The sequence below is a fragment of the Bos mutus genome, chromosome 29 (assembly GCF_027580195.1).
Source record: "Bos mutus isolate GX-2022 chromosome 29, NWIPB_WYAK_1.1, whole genome shotgun sequence".
Taxonomy (NCBI): Eukaryota; Metazoa; Chordata; class Mammalia; order Artiodactyla; family Bovidae; genus Bos; species Bos mutus.
This window is the reverse complement of record NC_091645.1, coordinates 27,436,479-27,457,248: the sequence shown is the minus strand read 5'-3', so window position 1 is coordinate 27,457,248 and position 20,770 is coordinate 27,436,479. Positions and strand designations below refer to the sequence as shown.

The 20,770-nt window shown below is 43.6% G+C and overlaps 1 protein-coding gene across 1 annotated transcript; it reads right to left on the bottom strand.

Annotated features, from left to right (window-relative positions):
• Positions 1-1,500: 1,500 nt before the first annotated feature.
• PANX3 (pannexin 3) lies at positions 1,501-9,026 on the bottom strand. The gene is made up of 4 exons (XM_005903935.2): positions 8,846-9,026; positions 7,720-7,862; positions 4,705-4,919; positions 1,501-2,140 (listed from the first exon to the last, which is right to left on the bottom strand). Exons 1-4 carry the CDS (start codon positions 9,024-9,026, stop codon positions 1,501-1,503), a joined length of 1,179 nt encoding a protein of 392 aa, XP_005903997.2.
• Positions 9,027-20,770: the final 11,744 nt, after the last annotated feature.

Genomic DNA, 20,770 nt, shown 5'->3' with positions numbered 1-20,770 from the left:
CATTAACATTTTATTTTTCATTAGAAATACTTCTTTACGATTTATAAAACAGTTCATGCAAAATTCAGAAAATATAAAGATTTTTAAAAATTCATACATCTGCCACACGAAATGAATCACTTTTAACACGTTTAATTTTTTAAATTGAAGTATAGTTGATTTACAATATATTAGTTTCAGGTGTACAGCATAGTGATTCAGTATTTTTGCAGATTATACTTCATTTAAAGTTATTACAAGATAATGGCTATGATTTCCTGTGTTATACAGTACATCCTTGTTCTTATCTGTTTCATATGTAGTAGTTTGTATGTTTCATATTTTAATGCACATTTACATAGGTTAGATGATACTGAATGTAACATTTCCTCTTTTGTTCACTTACCACTGTTATAGTCATTTTGTAATGTTGTTATAACATCTTTATAAATGTAACTTTAGATGGCTGCTTAATATTCCAGTTGTGGTGTAATAACTTTACATAATTATTTATTTCCGTGTTTGACTTTTTTTTTTGTTTCAAACTAGTTTATTTAAGGATTCCAGTTTCACTCCTCAATGAAGTGAAAGTGAAAGTGAAAGTCGCTCAGTCCTGTCCGACTCTTTGCGACCCCGTGGACTGTATAGTCCAATAGATCTTATGTATTTCTCACATGCTTCTTTGCTCTTTAGTTCATCTAGTTCTGAAGGGTTACCAAGTGTTATCTTCTTGATCAGTCAACCATCTTCATAACAAGATTTGTTGACACATCCTGGATTTTCTGCTAGAGCCTCATTCGTTTCAATTATTTCTCCTAATGGAGAAGAATAGAACTCTCCAGTAGCTTTTATGCTTTCCAAAGCATCAGAGTCCTTTTGTTCAATTTTTTCCCGACTTCAGGCAGACTACAGAAAAAACACCTCCCAAAGCTTCTTGTTCCTTATGTATTCAGAAGAATATTTATTTATTAGTGCCTATGATGACACAGCCTTTAGCTAACTTATTTAAGAGGAAAAGACAAGTACATGGGCTATATTAATATAGTGTAATAAGTTTTATCTCAGAGGTAGGTATCAAATGATATGGCAACACTCAGTTAGGGGAGGAGCGTTTTCTCCTGGGCAGACATTGAAGGAGAGCATGGTAAACTGAGTGTTTATCCTAGAAAGGTCATGGAGTAAATACAGTGGGAAAAACCTGCCTCCATGAATAGCCTATAGAACTTTCTCCCTTTTTACAATGTCTAGACTTCCAGTTTCAGTGTTCTTCTTGTCATCATATTATGCTCTAGACGTAATATATATATATTTTTTATTCTTCAGCTCCAACTTTCAGATTTGTTTCCATGTGATGATTTTATCTTCTCATCTTTGGGATAACATAATATAGGATCTTCGACTCAGCTAAATCCAAGCTTAGCAATCCTAACTTGGGTGTTTTTGTATATTAGCGCATGAGGCTTGTGAAAAAGGGGAGAGATTTTTACTTTCCATAGGACTTCTTGCTTCACAGTTTCTTAACTATGGATTTTCATCACACATCCCGTGGGTGAGATGTTTAGGTTTTGAGGGTTCTAAGCCAGCCAATAAAGTCATGAAATCAACCACGGTGTCAATGTTGTGCTTCTGGGTGGCTGTGTCCTTCAGTGCACAAAGGACACTCAACCAGCTAAAAGAGACGAGCTCAGAGATGTTGGCTCGGAGGAAAAGAAGGATCACATTGAGGTCATTGATGGGACAGCCCAGCATTTTTCTGCTGAGAAGATCAAAAGCTGGGAGCATCTCGTAGATGGAGAGGAGCCGTTTGTCCCACCGGCAGAGCCGTGTGAGGTTGTATAGTATCACTGGAACCAACAGGGTGTAGATGGCTACGCTGGCGAGACTGACGATCTGGAAGACAGACAAAGAGGTCAGCCTGCATGTGATGAGGTCAGGGATGTGGGTCTCATCGTGTAGCAGCCCTGTCTTGATGGAACAGCTGAATTCCTCTTGGAAGAAGACGTCCAGGTGAAAGTGGCCCAGGTACAGGTAGGTGGCGGAGGTGAAGAGGAGCAGGAGGGCATTCCTCAGGAGGTAGGTGGCCACTAGTGAGTGTGAGCGCTGCTTACAGGCCAGGTACCGCTCCAGCAAGGGGAATTCAAAGTACCGTTCTTTCCGAGCCCTGGGCAGGGGAAGAAAGCGGCCAAGTTTAGGAAGAAACATTTAAAACTGTATCCTGAGGGGGCTTCCCTGGTGGCTCAGTGGTAAAGAATCCACCTGCCAATGCGAGAGACATGAATTCAGTCCCTGGTTTAGGAAGCTCCCACATGCCGAGGAACAGCTAAGCCCTTGTGCCACAACTACTGAGCCTGTGTTCTAGAGCCTGTGAGCCGCAGGCTTATTTGTCCCATGGCGTGTGGAACCCACATGTTCCACAGCTGCTGAAGCCCACGTTCCCTAGAGCCTGTGCTCCACAGCAATAGAACCCACCGCGGTGAGAAGCCTGCGCACCACAACTAGAGTTGCCACTGCTTGTCACAACTAGAGAAAAGCCCATGCAGCAACGAAGACCTGGCACAGCCAAAAAAAAAAAAAAAATCAACTGTATCCTGATGTACTTCCCTGGTTGCCCAGTGGTTAATACTCCATGCTTCTAATACAGGGGTCCTGGGTTCAATCCCCGGTCAGGGAACTAGATCCCACATGCCGCAACCAAGACACGGCACAGTCAAATAAATAAAATTTAAAACAAAAACAAAGAAACTATATCCTGAGAGCTGCATGGGGGAAGTAACAAAATCTGTGTATCCGGCATGGTATTCTTGGCTCACAGGAACATCTGTCTTTTTTGAGCATAACCACTCCTCTCCCCTAAAACAGGTATGTGAGTGTATTTTAATTCTCCAAGTAATGAATGCGATGCAGTAAACCCAGCGAATGATCAGTGAGTAATAAATGACTGACCACTCTGGATTTCTGCCTAGCAGGGCAGACTAAATCTGTAAGCTGAAGCAGGATTCTTAGGAAGCACTGATTTATTAAATTAGCACAGGACTGGGGTGCGGGGGAGCAGGGATTCTAAATTACCATGTTCTGGTTTTCAGTCTGCTTACTTTGTGTGTGATTTTTAGGTCAGTTCATTCATTTTATAAAAATAAGTGTGCTTACAAGTGTTTGTTGAGAGTTGTATTTAGGTATATGTAATCCAGTCTCTGCTCTGAAGAAGCTTGCTGCTGCCAAGTCGCTTCAGTCGTGTCCAACTCTGTGCGACCCCATGGACTGCAGCCTACCAGGCTTCTCTGTCCATGGGATTCTCCAGGCAAGAACACTGGAGTGGGTTGCCATTTCCTTCTCCAATGCATGAAAGTGGAAAGTGAAAGTGAAGTCACTCAGTCGTGTCTGACTCTTAGCGACCCCATGGACTGCAGCCCGCCAGGCTCCTCCATCCATGGGATTTTCCGGGCAACAGTACTGGAGTGGGGTGCCATTGCCTTCTCCCTTAAGAAGCTTACAGTCTGGCTTTCAGGGAAAGGGCAGAGGAGACATGCAAATATGAAATGAAAATAATGCTTGACTTGTTGCTAAAAGATGGATACAAACCACAGTAGTTGTAAAAGTTAGGAGACAGATCACAGTGTGAGCTGGAGTGTTCAGAAACATCTCTGGAGAATGTTATTTTAGATTGGTCTTCCAAAGGTAGATAGGGTTCAGAAAGATAGACAGGGGAGGAGCTTTTTTCAGAGGATAGAAATGTGCACAAACTGGGGTTTCAAATCTTAGCTCAACTGTGCTTAGAGGGGGCCTGCCCTGGCCACCCAAATTAAAACTGTGCCTCCCTCCACCTCCCAGCCTTCCTGAGTCCCTGACCCTGGCTCAGTTTTCTTTATCCACTTATCTTCTACCATATAATTTATTTGTGTGTTATGCTCATTCATTGTCTGCTTACCCTCAATACAATATTACCCCTTCCTCCCTCAACACACATGTACACAGACATCTCCATAGCACCCAGAGCTGTGTCTGGTGCTCCATAAATGAGAAATGAGTGCTTAAATGAATGAATGGCTTGTTTGGGAGAAAGGAAGGAGACTGCCCAGGGGGCATGGAAGGTTTCCGTGACTTGGAAGTTTGAGAAAAGCTTGACAAAGTAGTTGATGACAGTGTGTGGAGGGCCTAGGAAAAATATTTGGGAGAACTTGGATCTTTTTTCCTGCAGGCCTGGGAGAAGCCATTTAAGTTTCTGTAAAAGCGATCTTTCAGGACTTCTCTAGTAGTCTAGTGGTTAAGAGTCTATCTGCTAATGCAGGGGACATGGGTTTAATCCCTGGCCCAGGAAGATTCCACATGCCATGGGACAAATAAGCCTTTGTGCCACAACTACTGAGCTCGTTTGCCCACCCTAGAGCCTGTGCTCCACAACGAGAACCACTGCAATGAGAAGCCCGCTCGCTGTGCAGTCAAAAACTAAAATAAACGAATAATTTCAAAAACCTCAGTAGAGATTTTTTAAGAAGTGGTCTTTCAGAGGTTAACCCCTTTGTGACACTTTGCGTTCACCTGTAAACTGGAGGCACACTCCTTTTCCCTCTTCCTGTACAGAGATGATAGCGCATTAATGAGGTGATGTGTTAAGCACTTTGAATTCTAGAGAAGGATGGTGCAGAGGAGAGTTTCAAGATTACCCTGCAAGGTACCATTTTAGTGCTCGGCAGAGTCTTTCGGAAAGGAGTGGAGGAGACAACTCACTTCTCCAGCTCGTCCCAGAACACATCAGTGTCTGAGCTCTCCTGTCGGATCTTCAGCATGTGCTGCACCAGGCGGATGGCGCGGTTGTAGGACTTGTCCAGCTCGCTAATGATGAACAGCAGGTCCGAGCTGAGGGCCGGCACGGCTGCATACTGCCACAGCAGAACTGGCAGGTACATGGCCACAGCTAGGGCCAGCAGCGAGTAGGGGAGGGCCTGCAGGGGAAGAGAAAGCTGAGGAGGGCAGCCCAGGGTTGCCCAGACCTTGCACCCTTGCAGAGAGAGTATTGAGGGAGGGATCTCATTCGCTGATTCCTGTCTCGGAAGGGGAAGGTAGAGAGAGAGAGAGACAGACAGACAGACAGAGATGGGAAGGAAGGGAGGAAGGGAAGAGAAAGAGCACTAGCTGCCTGTTCCCACTGCCCATGCATGTTATCCTGGGTTGCCACCTAGAGGTCATGGCCATGGTCATTACGTCAGTCTAGGGGAGAGCACCTCATTCCCAATCTTCCACTTTTCTTGCTCTGACCACTCCAGATTCTTAACATCAGACATCCAGAGTTCACTAGCCTTCAAAATGCTGCCAGGGGCTCTGACATGGCTTTTATTTCGACTCTTCAGAGAGGAAGTCAGAGCCCCATTTCCTCCATGTAGTCTGCCCACCACCCCTCCCCACTGCCCCCTCCCCCCGCTCCCCCTCACCCCCATATGCAGTGGCTTTTTCTCCTCTCTGGATTCTTGGTAAGACCAAACTACACATCAGGCACTGTCTTGGATCCTTGGGTGCTGTGTCTGGTCTCTGTATGTGGAAGCTGATGTCGAGGTGTATATAAATTTGGTGTTCTTCATTATAATGTTTGCTCCCTGAGATGAAGGATTTTTCCTTATGGTTCCTTTTCACACTCACCACACCTAACAGGTTAGGCCTACTATTTTGCACACAGTAAAAACTCTACTTACAGAGACTTGGTTAAGGACATGTGTGCTGGGTACTGAATATGCATTTTTCATTCAGGGTCAGGTACTATCAGTATTTCTATTTTATAGACAAAGAAACTGAAGCATGAAAATGTTGAGAAACCCCCACAGGGTTATGTGTCTAGTAGGTGAATGAGCAGGATTTGGATCCAGGCAATTTGATTTTGGAGTTTAATCCCTTAATAAATGGGCTTCCCAGGTGGCTCAGATGGTAAAGAATCTGCCTGCAGAGCAGGAGATGTGGGTTCAATTGTTGAGTCGGGAAGATCCCCTGGAGAAGGGAACAGATACCCACTCCAGTATTCTTGCCTGGGAAATCCCATGGACGGAGGAGCCTGGTGGGCTACAGTCCATGAGGTTATAAACAGCTGGACATGACTGAGCAAATAACACACACCTTTAATAAATACTTGACTATAGCTTCTCCGAACTATAGTTTGAAGAAAAAGAGGGAGGGTGCATATTTGGTTGTGTGTGTGTGTTTCTGAACTAAATGAGAGACAGGCTAGGAAAGTCATATCAGGCCACGAGAGAAAATGGGAACATTTTCACTCCTGTCTAAGAAATTATATTTCTTGAAAATGAACTCTTCACCCTAGAGCTTCTGTTTCAATAGGTTTAAAGTGGAGCCAGAGAATATGGGCTTAAAGAGCTCTCAGGACATTTCATGATTGACAATTTGATTCTCTTCTGACATGTAAATCCCCGCTGCAGTACTTTGAACTCGTAACTGTCTAGATCCTACTTGAATACTTCCAGAGACAGACACCTCATGAACTCTTTCTATGAAGTCTCCGTTTTTTTTTTTTATTAAACTTTTTATTTTATATTGGAGTATAGCCAGTTAACAATGTCATGATATTTTCAGGTGGACAGCAAAGGGACTCAGCCATACACATACATGTATCCCTTCTCTCCTAAACTCCTCTTATATCTAGGCTGCCACATAACATTGAGCAGAGTTCCCTGTGCTATACAGTAGGTCCTGGCTGGTTATCCATTTTAAATATAGCAGTGTGTACACATCGCTCTTAAACTATCCCTTCTCTCCACTTTCCCCCTGGTAAAATCTCTGGTTTTGTCTGGGTCCTAGAACTGTGGCTTGAGGTGTAAATTGTTATAACTATCATAAGCTGTAAACTGTCATAACTAGAAAACGCTATGAGTGACCTCTGTTTAAAACTGTAAATTGTACATACATATTACTTCTGCTCCCTCATGAAACCTCACTAGAATGACAATAAAGGGACCCCCCCATAATCCTGTAAGGACAAGGAAAATAGGAGAGGAGACAAGAGCGACAGTGTGTTGAAACCTGGGAAGTAGTTGTGTAATAGAGGCTACCAGCCTGCAGAGAGGATGCGGTGTTGAGGTAGGGGCTGCAAGTGCTTTTCACCACGCACAGAAGCAGAAAGGCTCAGGAATGGGAGATAACCAGATGCGTCTGAAAGTGGGGATGCACGTGGAGCTGGAAACAGGAATACTGAGGAAACAGACCCGCAGGTCCTTTCTGAAACATGATGCCCTCAGCCAACCACCCTTATGGTTTATTCTTTGGAAATGTTAAATCAGACAGATTCTGCACTTGGGTCCATTGAGGGCAGGGGGCCATACTGAGAATGGGGGACAGGGGGCAGTGACCTGTGTAAGTACTGGATGTTGACACCCACAGTTGAGTTCCAAGAGGATTGGCAGACAAGCTTGATGCCAACTGCCTGCTGCTCCCTCTGCATAAGTTAGGGACTGACTGATTCTTCTTGGGAAAACTGACCAGTCCAGAATATCAGATTGCAGCTGTTATCAGCTGATATTTGAGGTTTTCCTAATGAAATGGCCCAAAAAGGTCCCTTTAAACTGACTGCTTCAACCCGAGGCAGTCAGATAAAAGCAAGTGAGCAAATATATGACCAGATATTCGAAGAATGCCTGAAACATGAAAGTCAAGGACCAAAATAAAATGGCAGGGGCAGGCAAGGAGAGAACATAATGACTCAGTTCCTCCCCCTCCATCCAGCTGGTAGAGCCCCAGCCACTTTACCTTGTGAGGCCAGAGGGATTTCGTCTTGGACTGGCCAGACTCATCCTGTTCGTGGTGAACCAGGGAGTCCCAACAAGAACTGTCCACGTAGGCAGCCTGCTGGATGCTGAAGTTACTGGGACAAAAGCAGCTGATAGGAGACCCTGAAACAGGAACAAAGCTTGAGGCAGCCCTGGGTAGGGGTGGGGGAACAGGGAGCTGGGGGACAATCAGTTAAGAGCTTTCCAAGGGTCACTTCCAGAACTCCGACCATCTCTGTATCTGTCAGGCACTGTCTTCTTCCCAGGCCCTAACTTTCTGGGTGAATGAAGAAGTAGGGGGAGGCTGACACATCTCCCTGGGAAAGTTAGTGAGCTCACTACGTAACCAGAAAAGAGAGTCAGAAATCCCAAATCAGGGACTCCCCTGGTGGCCCTGTGGCTAAGATTCTGTGCTCCCAATACAGGGGGCCTGGGTTCAATCCCTGGTCAGGGAATTAGATCTCACATGCTGCAACTAAGACCTGGCACAGCCAAATAAATAAATAAGTATTAAGAAAAACAAATCCTGATTCTGAGAAAGCTCACGTTGTCTTTAATAGAGGTGGCAGATTTGCTGAGTTAATCTAGCACCTGGACCACTCAGTATATGTATTTGTTAGTGTTTCTGCTCAGGGCTGGGGTTCTTGAAGATGAGTGGATTCATTGATGCTGTGATGACACAGCGTTTATTGAGCACCTGTGTTGCTGTCAGGCTCTGTCAGGCACTTAACATGTGTTCTTAAGTCAACAATCCAGGAGGTAGGGAGTAAGAAAAGGCCCCAAGAAGATAAGAGATTTATCTAAAGCTTGGCTAATTAAAACCTTTAGAGGTCCTGGAAAGATGATACGACTCTAATGTCTTTCGTCCACATGAAAATCAAAACAAACTAATTATTGCAATGATTTCAAGCATACTGGAATTAAGGCTATTTTTTATTGCAAAATTTTGGAAATGACTTTCAAAGTTTTTCTGCGTCTCAGCTTTGCTGGCATCCTAAACAGATGCATAATCTCCCTTTTGGGTGATGCCCGGCCCAAGTCATGCGATCTGGACAGGGTGGGGGCTGTCTTGCTTCAGGGCCTACTGGGGCTTGGAAGCCACTTACCAGAGGAGAACTCCTGGGCAAAGGCTAGTGACACCAGCAGCAGGGGGAAGCCCACGGCTACGAACTTGACCATTCGGTCCAGGGGAAGCTCCAGACGCAGTCCTTTGAGGCGGGGGCCCTTGCGGTCGGGCAGCAAGGCATCTGAGAGCATGTACTCTGCAGCTGTGTGTGCGAGCGACATGCTGCTATTGAGCTTGGGCCCAGGGCTGGCAGACGGGGGTCCTGGAGAGTGGGGTCCCGGAGAGTGGAGTCCCAGTAGGTGGCAGCTTCAGGGAGCAGGCTTTCAGCAGACGGTTCCTGCAGCCTGGGCCTCACGAGCATCTGTGTGAGGAGCGGGCACTGGTTCTCTAAATAACTGGCTAGGCCCTGAGCCAGGCACCTGGTAATTAGAGGGAGGCATCGCCCAGTGGGTCGTTACTGGAGGAGGGTCGGGTGTCGGCTGGGGCTGGTGCCAGGCCGCCCTCTGGACCGTTGAAGGCAGACGCAGTCCTATGGCTTTAAGCTGCCCTGTCATTAATCTAGTATTTTTGGTGAGGTGGGGGAGAGGAGGAGGGCTGTCAAGCAGGCCCCCTGTGTAATTGGTGTGGAATCTGGGTGGAGATTGCTTAAATGTGTGGAAGGCCCTCATTTTGTGGTTTGGGGTGGGAATGGAGCCCCCAGGACTCCGCTAGGGTTGCGGCTCTGACATAGTACTTGTCCCAGTGATGATTTCTGCTTCGGGCCCAGGCTCCTTCCCAGAAACTGATCTGTTTTTGGCATTACGTCCCCTGCCCTGCTTCTGGTCTGTTTCTAAAATGTTTCAACCACATATTTACAATTTCCTTATGTTTACATTTTTTTTTTTTAAAGCTCCCATTAGTTCTCTAGAAAGCTGAGGGAAGAGTGTGAGTGTTGACATGCAGAGAGAACATGACTTGTGAAATCTGGAGGGAAAGTCTTCACTGGACACACAGCAGCACTGTTTTTTTTTTTTTTTTAATTTTTATTGAGTGACTGCAGGAATCACCTTTGGCTCAGTATTCTCATCTATCAAAAGGTACCATATTGGTTGTGAAAAACTGTAAAGATTGATGAAGAGTATTGTATAGGACGATGGATTGTAAACTGTAAAGTGTAGTGCAAATGTCAACGTTTCATTTACTTATTTAAAATTTATTTAGCTGTGCTGGGTCTTCGTTGTTGTGTGTGGGGTTTTCTCTAGTTCTGGCGAGGATGGGCAACTGTAGTTGTGGTGCTTGGGCTTCTCCTTGCGGTGGCTTCTCTTGTTGCGGAGCACAGGCTCTAGGGGCATGGGCTTCAGTAGTTGCCCTGTGGCATGTGGGATCTTCCTGGACCAGGGATCAAACCCATGTCCCCTGCATGGGCAGGCAGATTCTTAACTACTGGATCACCAGGGAAGTCCAACTCTTACTTTGATTTGGTGGGGCTGGATGGGTAGTTGGAAAAGCAAACACTGGGGCCTATGGTAATTGTTGAGGCAGTCTGAACGCGGGTTGGAAAAAGAATTTCCAGACACAGAACATTTCAGAAGGGAGTGAGGTTATTAAGAACAAAGAGCAAAGATAAAGTGGGCACTGTGAGCACAGCGGGCAGACCTCCTGACAGACTGGGGAAAGCTAACAGTTTTCATGGGTTAATAGCCAATTTTTATAGTTTCAAGACAAAGAAAATTCCTGCTGGAAGATTGGTGCTAGGTGATTGGTTGGGGCACTATAGGGAGTGGACATCTATAGGGAGTGGACATTTACTGGTGTGGGCATCTTTGCCTAATTGGGAGTCAGGAAGCTTGTTAGTGATGATCAGGGGCTTTTGACAAGGTTACAAAGGGGCTCAGTCAGCTTCAGAGGTGAACTTCATTCTGGGCTCCGCTTCCGTGGCCTTGGTGTAAAGCCTCACACCTGTGTCCTTTGGGGCAGGACTCAACAGTAATCTCTCTAGTACCGCCCTTAGACTTGGCAACAGAGGCTTGACCTTGGCTCTCAGGCTGGTCCCCTTTGGCTGTGGCCTTCCCACAAGGCAAGGAGTGCATGGGGCCACAGGGATGTGCCTGTTCAGGGCCCATGCATCTGCTCTAGGCCATTCTTCTCACACCTGGGGTGCTGTCATTCCCTGCTCCGATGACCCCTGTCTGCCTCTGGGGCTCGTGCAGGCCTTTTCCTCAGGTACACTGTCCCATCAGCAGATTATGCTGCTGGTGTGCAGCCCCTCACTGAGGGGGTGTGGATGGAATTTAGAAGTCCTGGAATTTAGAAGTCATTGTGCAACTGTGAGGCTTCTTGCAATATGGGACTTAATTGGGTGGGGGAGATGGGAAGATTGAGAAGATTGAGAACACTGAGAAGATTGCTTATGTAATTTTTTTTTTTTCCTTTGGCTGTGCTGTGAGGCTTGTGGGATTCTAGTTTCCCAACCAGGGATCGAACCTAGGTCGCCTGCAGTGGAAGCACAGAGTCCTAAGCTCTGGACCACCAGGGAATTCCCAGGGACTTGGGCAGTTTGAGGATTCTCATTTTGAATCTGACATTCCTGATCATTATGAAGGGCTGTGTGTGTGTATGTCAAGGTAGGCAGATAAAGCATATTTTATTTAAGTTTGCCAGCTTGATTTATAACTTCTGATTTTTTAGATACATGGCATGTAGGCTGGCATTACCTCTCTCCATCCCCAGGCTAGAGGCCAACTCTGATTCAGAGCTTCCCTGTGTGTACTAACTATGGATCCCTACCTAGGAGCTAGAGAAAGGGTCCTTTATTTCTGTTCCTCATTGGCCTCTCCACACTATGTGTTTTTGCCAAATGTATTTTTGCCAAACATTATTGACTTGTCTGTATGCATTTTCTTTTCCCTTTTAAAAATACTTTACATTTCAAAAATAGATAGCCAATGGGAATTTGGTGTATGACTCAGGAAACTCAAACCAGAGCTCAGTAACAGTCTAGAGGGGTGGGATGGGGAAGGAGGTGGGAAGGGTGTTCAAGTGGGAGGGGACATGGGTAAACCTATGGCTGATTCATGTTGATGTTTGGTAGAAATCAATGCAATACTGTAATGCAATTATCCTTCAATTAACAATAAATAAATTAAAAAATAGTTTACATTTCAATGGCATATATAATACATATTAATATACACATATCCCATATATTTTCATCTGATCAAGAAATAGAACCTCAGTTAACACCTGAAAAGCCACCTTTGTGCTCCTTTCCAAAAACCATCATTTCCTGAGAGGTAACCATTATCCCAATTTCTAATAGCATAGATTAATTTTGCCTTCCTTATGCTTTATAGAAATGGAATCATGGGTATATATGCTTCTGTGTTTTGCCTCTATTGCTTTACATGATATCTAGGAGAATCCATTTTATTGCCTGATTTTATGCTCTGTGTAAGTGGAATCATATGTATGTATTTTTTTGTGTGTCTGGATTGTCTGCTCAACATATTTCTGAGGTTCATCCACATTATTGTATGTGTCAGATTCCCATTCCTCTTTATTGCACAGAAATACAACAACTTGTTTGTTCATTCACCAGCCAATGGACATTTGAGTTTTTCATTTCTGTTCTTATAAAATAATGCTACTGTAAACATTCTGATTCTTGGTGTCTTGTGGGGAATATATGTATGCATTTCTGTTAGTTATATACTGATGAGAACTGGTATATTGGAATTGCTGGGTCACAATGCTTTACATATATTTGTTTTCAAATGATTGCTTTTATTTACATTTTCATCAATAGTTTGATGAAAGTCCAGTCCTATTTGCTACATATCCTTATGTTTTTGCAATCAAAAAAGTTTGGCCATTTAGGAAGGTGTGTAATAACATTGAATTGGGGTTTATCTTGCATCTCTCTGATGCTAAATGAAGTTGGTCACTTTGACCGTTTGGAAATTTTCTTTTCTGAAGTGTATGTTTAAGCCTTTTTTTTTTTCCTCCTGGGCTGTATATATTTTTGAATATTTATTTGAGAATTTCTTTTTACATTCATCTGAGACCATCATCAGATATTTGTTATATTTTTACCTTCTGGGAGTCTCAGTTCCTTGTTGGGTATTGGCAAGAGGCCTTAATTCCTCAACAGGTAGACCTCTCCCTGCTTCCCAACCTCTCACAGAGAGCGAGCAAAGAGGGAGCCACCGTGCCTTTAACGACCTAACCTCTGAAGTTGGATTTATATTTCTATTTTTTTTCCTATTCAATAAAAGGAAGTTATGAAATCCAGCATGTTAAAGGTGATGGGAATTGGGCTCCACATTTTGAAGGGTGTATCAAAGGATTTGTGGAATATTTTAGGCCATGATTCCTGAGGAAATTTTTTTTTCATCCAAATTGTCAAATTTACTTGCATACCATTATTCACAATATTCTCTTGTCATATTGTATTACTATCTTATTTTGGAAAAAAATCTTAAAAATACAGCAAAGTTGAAAGAATTTTCCCATGAACATCTGTAATAGTTGATTCTATCAATAGCATTTTACTTGGCTTGCTTTGTTAGTTATCTGCTTAACTATCTACTGCTCTGAAGTGTTAGTCACTCAGTCATGCCTGACTCTTTGTGACCCAGTGAACTGTAGTCTGCCAGGCTCCTTTGTCCATGGGATTCTCTAAGCAAGAATACTGGAGTGGGTTGCCATTTCCTTCTCCAGGGGATCTTTCTGACCCAGGGATCAAACCTGGCTCTCCTACATTGCAGGCAGATTCTGTATCATCTGAGCCACCAGGGAAGCCCTTCCATTCCTCTATCCATCCATTAAACCATTTAACTTTTTTTGGATTCACTTCAAAATAAATTGCAAATATTGATATACTTCTCCCTAAATGCTTCAGCATGCACATCACTAACTGTACTTCAATATTTGCTTACAGTTTATTTCTCTTAAGGTAATAGTTATGTGCAGTGAAATGCACAAAACTTAAGTGTGCATACATAGATTCTGACAGATGCAAACACCTGTGTAATCCACACTTTATCGGGACTAGGACATCGTCACTGCAGAAAATTCCCTCTTTTTCTTTTTTAGAGGCCCTGATTTTCTGATGAAAATCTCCATACTTTCATCTAACTCATTAATCTTCCATTTTCTTTCAAATTAATTAATTAATTGCCATGCCACATGGTTTATGGGATCATAGTTCCCTGACTAGGGATTGAACCTGGGCCCTCGGCATTGAAGCACAGAGTCCTAACCACTGGAGTGCCGGGGAATTCCCATCTTCTGGTTTCTTAATCATGCTAATCAGAGTTATTTTAAAATCCCTATTGCTAACTCCAGGATTGGAGTAACCCATAGATCTGCTCCTATTACCTACTTTTTGCAAAGATTACTGTTTGGAATTTGCACTGTGTGGTGAACCCCGGGGCTAAAGCACCATAAGAACCAGAGATGCTCTGGGTGACGCTGTCTTTCACCAAAGACGGCCCCCCTTTCCTCTATTAGGTGTACAGGGAGAGGAGCTGACCCCTGAATCCCGTCAGGGTCTGAGTTGAGTTAGGTGTGTGCTGGAGTTTAGTGAGAGTCAGTGCACATTTAGTTTTTCCTATTCCTAGAGTCTGATCGTTCTAGGATTTTGACTGAGCCTATGGCTCAGATGGTAAAGAATTTCCCTGCAATGCCAGAGACCTGGATTTGATTCCTGGGTTGGGAAGAACCCCTGGAGGAGGGCATGGCAACCCACTCCAGTATTCTTGCCTGGAGAATCCCCATGGACAGAGGAGCCTGGTGGGCTACAGTCCAGGGGGTCACAAAGAGTCGGACACGACTCAGTGACTAAGCACAGCACATGCAGCACAGTTGAGTCTTTGTCTCCTTAAGTTCTGAAAGACTGTGAGAGGGTCTATTTTTCTCTTCAGAGGGTTTCAGTTTAGCTCCTTAGCCTCCTGCTGCAAGTAGCCTCAGATCTGGCCAGTGCTTTGAACGAGAGACTGCCTTGGTGAGTCTGATCAGTGACTTTAATGTGGGACTCTTCTCTTTGCAGTGTATTTGTTTCCTAATTAGCACAGAGTAGAGGAGATTTCATTTTGCATTTTAGAGGCTTTTAGTCTAGTCCACACCTCCCCCGAACTCAGGAACTGTCCTGTAGGGAAGGCTGGGCATGCATTTGAAGTCTCTCAAATTTCCAATTGTTCACTCCACCCTTGGAACAACCACTAAAAGCTTTGAGGGTTCATTTTTCCTTGACAGAAGGCCTCTGCTTGGACCAAGACCAACGGGTGAGTTGGCACCCAGAAGCAGAAAATTTTTCCAACGGAAAACTTGCTGGACATTGTTTTCTTACCCCAAATGGTTCAATCTCCTGTGGAATTTAACTTCATCTTGTCTTCATTCCTTCCACAGCTTCCCAATTTCCACAAAACATATTTTTTGTAATCAACACAGTATTTGTATTTGAATTTGTTGCTGCAGAAGCATTTGCCTGCTATGACATACTGTACTTCAAAGTCTGTCCATGATAATTTTAATACACTAAAGTGATTTTATGTTTTATATTTTACTGTTTCTTACTTTTTAAAACTCAGCTTTGTACCTCACAAGTCCATCCACATTGCTACCTGCACAGATATAACGAATTATTTCTACTGCTGCAAAAGATTTCATTTTATCTACTTCATTGCCTGTTGATGAGCATTTATCTTGCCTGTATTCCTTGTACCACCTACCATGCATGTTTTCCCTTATGGTTCCACAAAAGAATTCAATTGGGATATACTATCAAGGACTAGAATTTCTAGCTTGTAGGGCAGCATATACTTTCCTATTCTAGCAGAAAGTGAAAACTGCTCAGTTGTGTCCGACTCTTTGTCTTCCCATGGACTATATAGGATATTCCTATATTCTCTAGGCCAGAATACTGGAGTGGGTAGCCTTTCCCTTCTTCAGGGCATCTTCCAAACCCAGGGATCAAAGCCAGGTCTCCTGCATTGCAGGCAGATTCTTTACCAGCTGAGCCACAAGGGAAGCCCAAGAATACTGGAGTGGGTAGCCTATCCCTTCTGCAGGGCATCTTCCCAATCCAGGTATCGAACTGGGGTCTCCTGCATTGCAGGCAGATTCTTTACTAATTGAGCTATCAGGGAAGCCCTAGCTCCATTTGGGTGGTATCATATTACTCCTAGAATGGCTGTGGTGTGCAAAATTTCTTATATTCCCACATTTTCACCAAGAGTTGTTGTTGTTCAGTCACTCTCATGTCTGACTCTTTGAGACCCCATGGACTGCAGCACTCCAGGCTTCCCTGTCCTTCACCATCTCCCAGAGCTTGCTCAAACTCATGTCCATCCAACCATCTGGTCCTCTGTCATCCCCATCTCCTCCTGCCTTCAATCTTTCCCAGCATCAGGGTCTTTTCCAATGAGTCAGTTCTTTGTATCAGGTGGCCAAAGTATTGGAGCTTCAGCTTTAGCATCAGTCCTTCCAATGAATATTCAGGACTGATTTCCTTTAGGATGGACTGGTTTGATCTTGCAGTCCAAGGGACTCTCAAGAGTCTTCTCCAACATCACAGTTCAAAAGCATTAATTCTTGGGCGCTCAGCCTTCTGACTTCTGTACATGACTACTGGGAAAACCATAGCTTTGTTAGCACCATCTAACTTGATATTTTTATCAGTCTGTTGGATGTTCTCAAAGTGTGATCTAGGAACCCCTGAGAGTCCTTGAAGCCCTTTTAGGGAGTCTGCAAGGTCAAAACTCTTTTCATACCAATATTGGCATTATCTGATCTTTAACTCTCATTCTTGCTTGAATGTAAACTTTTCTGGAGGCTACAAGATATATGTGATTTTTCAATGGGTTGAATGGAGAGGCAAATATGAGATTTCATCTATTTTTAAATTAACATTAAGCTAGATATTAGAGAGACATGCAAAACTACACTCTTATTACTACATTTTGTTTTATTTCGGAATATATAGTTACTTTCCACAAAAATATTTATGTTGTAATAGATTTGTTATTCTTACTTTAAAATAAAGATTTTCAGCTTTAATTTCTAATGTGGTAAATATAAGTTGACGTCTCTCTCATATATAAAGGCTCTTTGTTCCTTGATGTTGTTTAAGACTGCAGGGGGATCCTGAGATTAAATGTTTGAGAGCTGTTGGTATAAAGATGGTATAAAGCAAGACCTGATAAGAATATGATGATATACATATACTGGTCATGGGTCAGCATCAGGTGGCCAAAGTACTGGGACTATTGTAAGGGTAAGACCCTTAAAGTACTGATGAACTTTGTGTCAGAGAAGATCCTCTCCTTTGAGGATGGCTTGTCATAGCTCTAGTTGTTGCTGGTATTGTTCATGGCTAAGAGTTACATTTAAGGGTTACATTTCAAATCCTGAAAGATGATGCTGTGAGAGTGTTGCACTCAATATGCCAGCAAATTTGGAAAACTCAGCAGTGGCCACAGGACTGGAAAAGGTCAGTTTTCATTCCAATCCTAAAGAAAGGCAATGCCAAAGAATGCTCAAACTACTGCACAATTGCACTCATCTCACATGCTAGTACAGTAATGCTCAAAATTCTCCAAGCCAGGCTTCAGCAATATGTGAACTTCCTGATGTTTAAGCTCGTTTTCGAAAAGGCAGAGGAACCAGAGATCAAATTGCTAACATCAGCTGGATCATCAAAAAAGCAAGAGAGTTCCAGAAAAACATCTATTTCTGCTTTATTGACTATGCCAAAGCATTTGACTGTGTGGATGACAATAAACTGTGGATAATTCTGAAAGAGATGGGAATACCAGACCACCTGACCTGCCTCTTGAGAAACCTATATGCAGGTCAGGAAGCAACAGTTAGAACTGGACATAGAACAAGACTGGTTCCAAATAGGAAAAGGAGTATGTCAAGGCTGTATATTGTCACCCTGCTTATTTAAATTATATGCAGAGTACATCATGAGAAATGCTGGGCTGGAAGAAGCACAAGCTGGAATCAAGATTGCTGGGAGAAATATCGATAAGCTCAGATATGCAGATGACACCACCTTTATGGCAGAAAGTGAAAAGGAACTGAAGATCCTCTTGATGAAGGTGAAAGAGGAGAGTGAAAAAGTTGGCTTAAAGCTCAACATTCAGAAAACGAAGATCATGGCATCGGGTCCCATCACTTCATGGAAAATAGATGGGGAAAGAGTGGAAACAGTAGCTGACTTTATTTGGGGGGGCTCCAAAATCACTACAGATGGTGACTGCAGCCATGAAATTAAAAGATGCTTGCTCCTTGGAAGGAAAGTTATGACCAACCTAGATAGTGTATTAAAAAGCAGAGACATTATTCTGCCAACAAAGGCCCGTCTAGTCAGGGCTATGGTTTTTCCAGTGGTCATGTATGGATGTGAGAGTTGGCCTGTGAAGAAAGCTTAGTGCCGAAGAATTGATGCTTTTGAACTGTGGTGTTGGAGAAGACTCTTGAGAGTCCCTTGGACTGCAAGGAGATCAAACCAGTCAATCCTAAAAGAAATCAATCCTGAATATTCACTGGAAAGACTGATGCTGAAGCTGAAACTCCAATACTTTGGCCACCTGATACAAAGAACTGACTCAATGGAAAAAACCCTGATGCTGGGAAAGATTGAAGGTGGGAGGAGAAGGAGACAACAGAGGGTGAGATGGTTGGACGGCATCACTGACTCAATGGACATGAGTTTGAGCAAGCTCTGGGAGATGGTGAAGGACAGGGAAGCCTGGCATGCTGCAGTCCATGGGGTCGCAAAGTGTTGGACACAACTGAGCAACTGAACTGAACTGAATAACATAGTAGCTGCAGAGATCCACTGATGATGAATTTCAGAGGAGAGTAGTAAATGGGAGTGTGAAGTTGAGGATTAGAAAAGTTGGAGCAGTCAAGACTGGGCGTCCCACTGTGGTGCTCCCTGGAAGAGAGGGAGCTGGGCCCCTGGTTGCCTTGTTGATTCCCTGAGAATGAATTCTGTTTCTGTAGAGCCATTTTCTGCAGCCATTCCCTTCTAGGCAGCAGGCCTGTGCCAAGGCCAGGAATGAGCATCTCCCCCACAACTGTTTCACGTGTTTTCTTCATCTTACTACTGCTAATGTTTGTTAGGACTCAGACTCGGTGGGCAGTGTTTCAGAGACCAGCATGGTTAGAGGAAATGGGCAAGGCCTGGAGTTTTTCCCCCTTAAAACTTCTTCATATATTTAGAGATAAAAGTATCTGTTTTATTTCTTGGACATGCATTTCACTTCAGAAATGTAATCTCCCCTTTCCTATAGCCAATTCCAAAATATTCACCAGAACATGATAATGTAAAGCTGACATCCCAAATCCACGGAATACAGTGTGGTGTTTTTATATTACTTACTGAATGACAAGTCATGTCCTTATCTATAAAATGAGAAATAAAAATATCAACTCCCATGGGGTGTTATAAGTACAAAATGGGATACTGCATATGGAAATATTTTTTTCAAATGCTCAGTTGCTATAGAAATGTGAATTGTCATTAGATCAGTCACTCAGTCGTGTCTGACTCTTTGCGACCCCATGAATCGCAGCACACCAGGCCTCCCTGTCCATCACCAACTCCCGGAGTTCACTCAGACTCACGTCCATCGAGTCAGTGATGCCATCCAGCCATCTCATCCTCTGTCGTCCCCTTCTCCTCTTGCCCCCAATCCCTCCTAGCATCAGAGTCTTTTCCAATGAGTCAACTCTTCGCATGAGGTGGCCAAAGTACTGGAGTTTCAGCTTTAGCATCATTCCTTCCAAAGAAATCCCAGGGCTGATCTCCTTCAGAATGGACTGGTTGGATCTCCTTGCAGTCCAAGGGACTCTCAAGAGTCTTCTCCAACACCACAGTTCAAAAGCATCAACCCTTTGGCGCTCAGCCTTCTTCACAGTCCAACTCTCACATCCATACATGACCACAGGAAAAACCATAGCCCTGACTAGACGGGCCTTTGTTGGCAGAATAATGTCTCTGCTTTTTAATACACTATCTAGGTTGGTCATAACTTTCCCTCCAAGGAGTAAGAGTCTTTTAATTTCATGGCTGCAGTCACCATCTGTAGTGATTTTGGAGCCCATAAAAATAAAGTCTGACACTGTTTCCACTGTTTCCCCATCTATTTGCCATGAAGTGATGGGACTGGATGCCATGATCTTCATTTTCTGAATGTTGAGCTTTAAGCCAACTTTTTCACTCTCCACTTTCACTTTCATCAAGAGGCTTTTGAGTTCCTCTTCACTTTCTGCCATAAGGGTGGTGTCATCGCATATCTGAGGTTATTGATATTTCTCCCAAAAATCTTGATTCCAGCTTGTGCTTCTTCCAGTCCAGCGTTTCTCATGATGTACTCTGCATATAAGTTAAATAAACAGGGTGACAATATACAGCCTTGACGAACTCCTTTTCCTATTTGGAACCAGTCTGTTGTTCCATGTCCAGTTCTAACTGTTGCTTCCTGACCTGCATACAAATTTCTCAAGAGGCAGATCAGGTGGTCTGGTATTCCCATCTCTTGAAGAATTTTCCACAGTTTATTGTGATCCACACAGTCAAATGCTTTGGCGTAGTCAATAAAGCAGAAATAGATGTTTTTCTGGAACTCTCTTGCTTTTTCCATGATCCAGCGGATGTTGGCAATTTGATCCCTGGTTCCTCTGCCTTTTCTAAAACCAGCTTGAACATCAGGAAGTTCACAGTCAACATGGTCAACAAAAGAGTCCGAAATGCAGTACTTGGATGCAATCTCAAAAACAACAGAATGATCTCTGTTCATTTCCAAGGCAAACCATTCAATATCACAGTAATCCAAGTCTATGCCCCAACCAGTAACACTGAAGAAGCTGAAGTTGAACGGTTCTATGAAGACCTACAAGACCTTTTACTAACACCCAGAAAAGATGTCCTTTTCATTATAGGGGTCTGGAATGCAAAAGTAGGAAGTCAAGA

Excerpts from the sequence above, each read along its gene's own strand:
- PANX3 (XM_005903935.2), bottom strand. The coding sequence starts at position 9,026 with ATGTCGCTCGCACACACAGCTGCAGAGTACATGCTCTCAGATGCCTTG. Across the intron at positions 4,920-7,719 it reads AATCCCTCTGGCCTCACAAG|GCCCTCCCCTACTCGCTGCT; the intron begins GTAAAGTGGCTG and ends CTTCCCCTGCAG. Across the intron at positions 2,141-4,704 it reads TTCTGGGACGAGCTGGAGAA|GGCTCGGAAAGAACGGTACT; the intron begins GTGAGTTGTCTC and ends TCCCCTGCCCAG.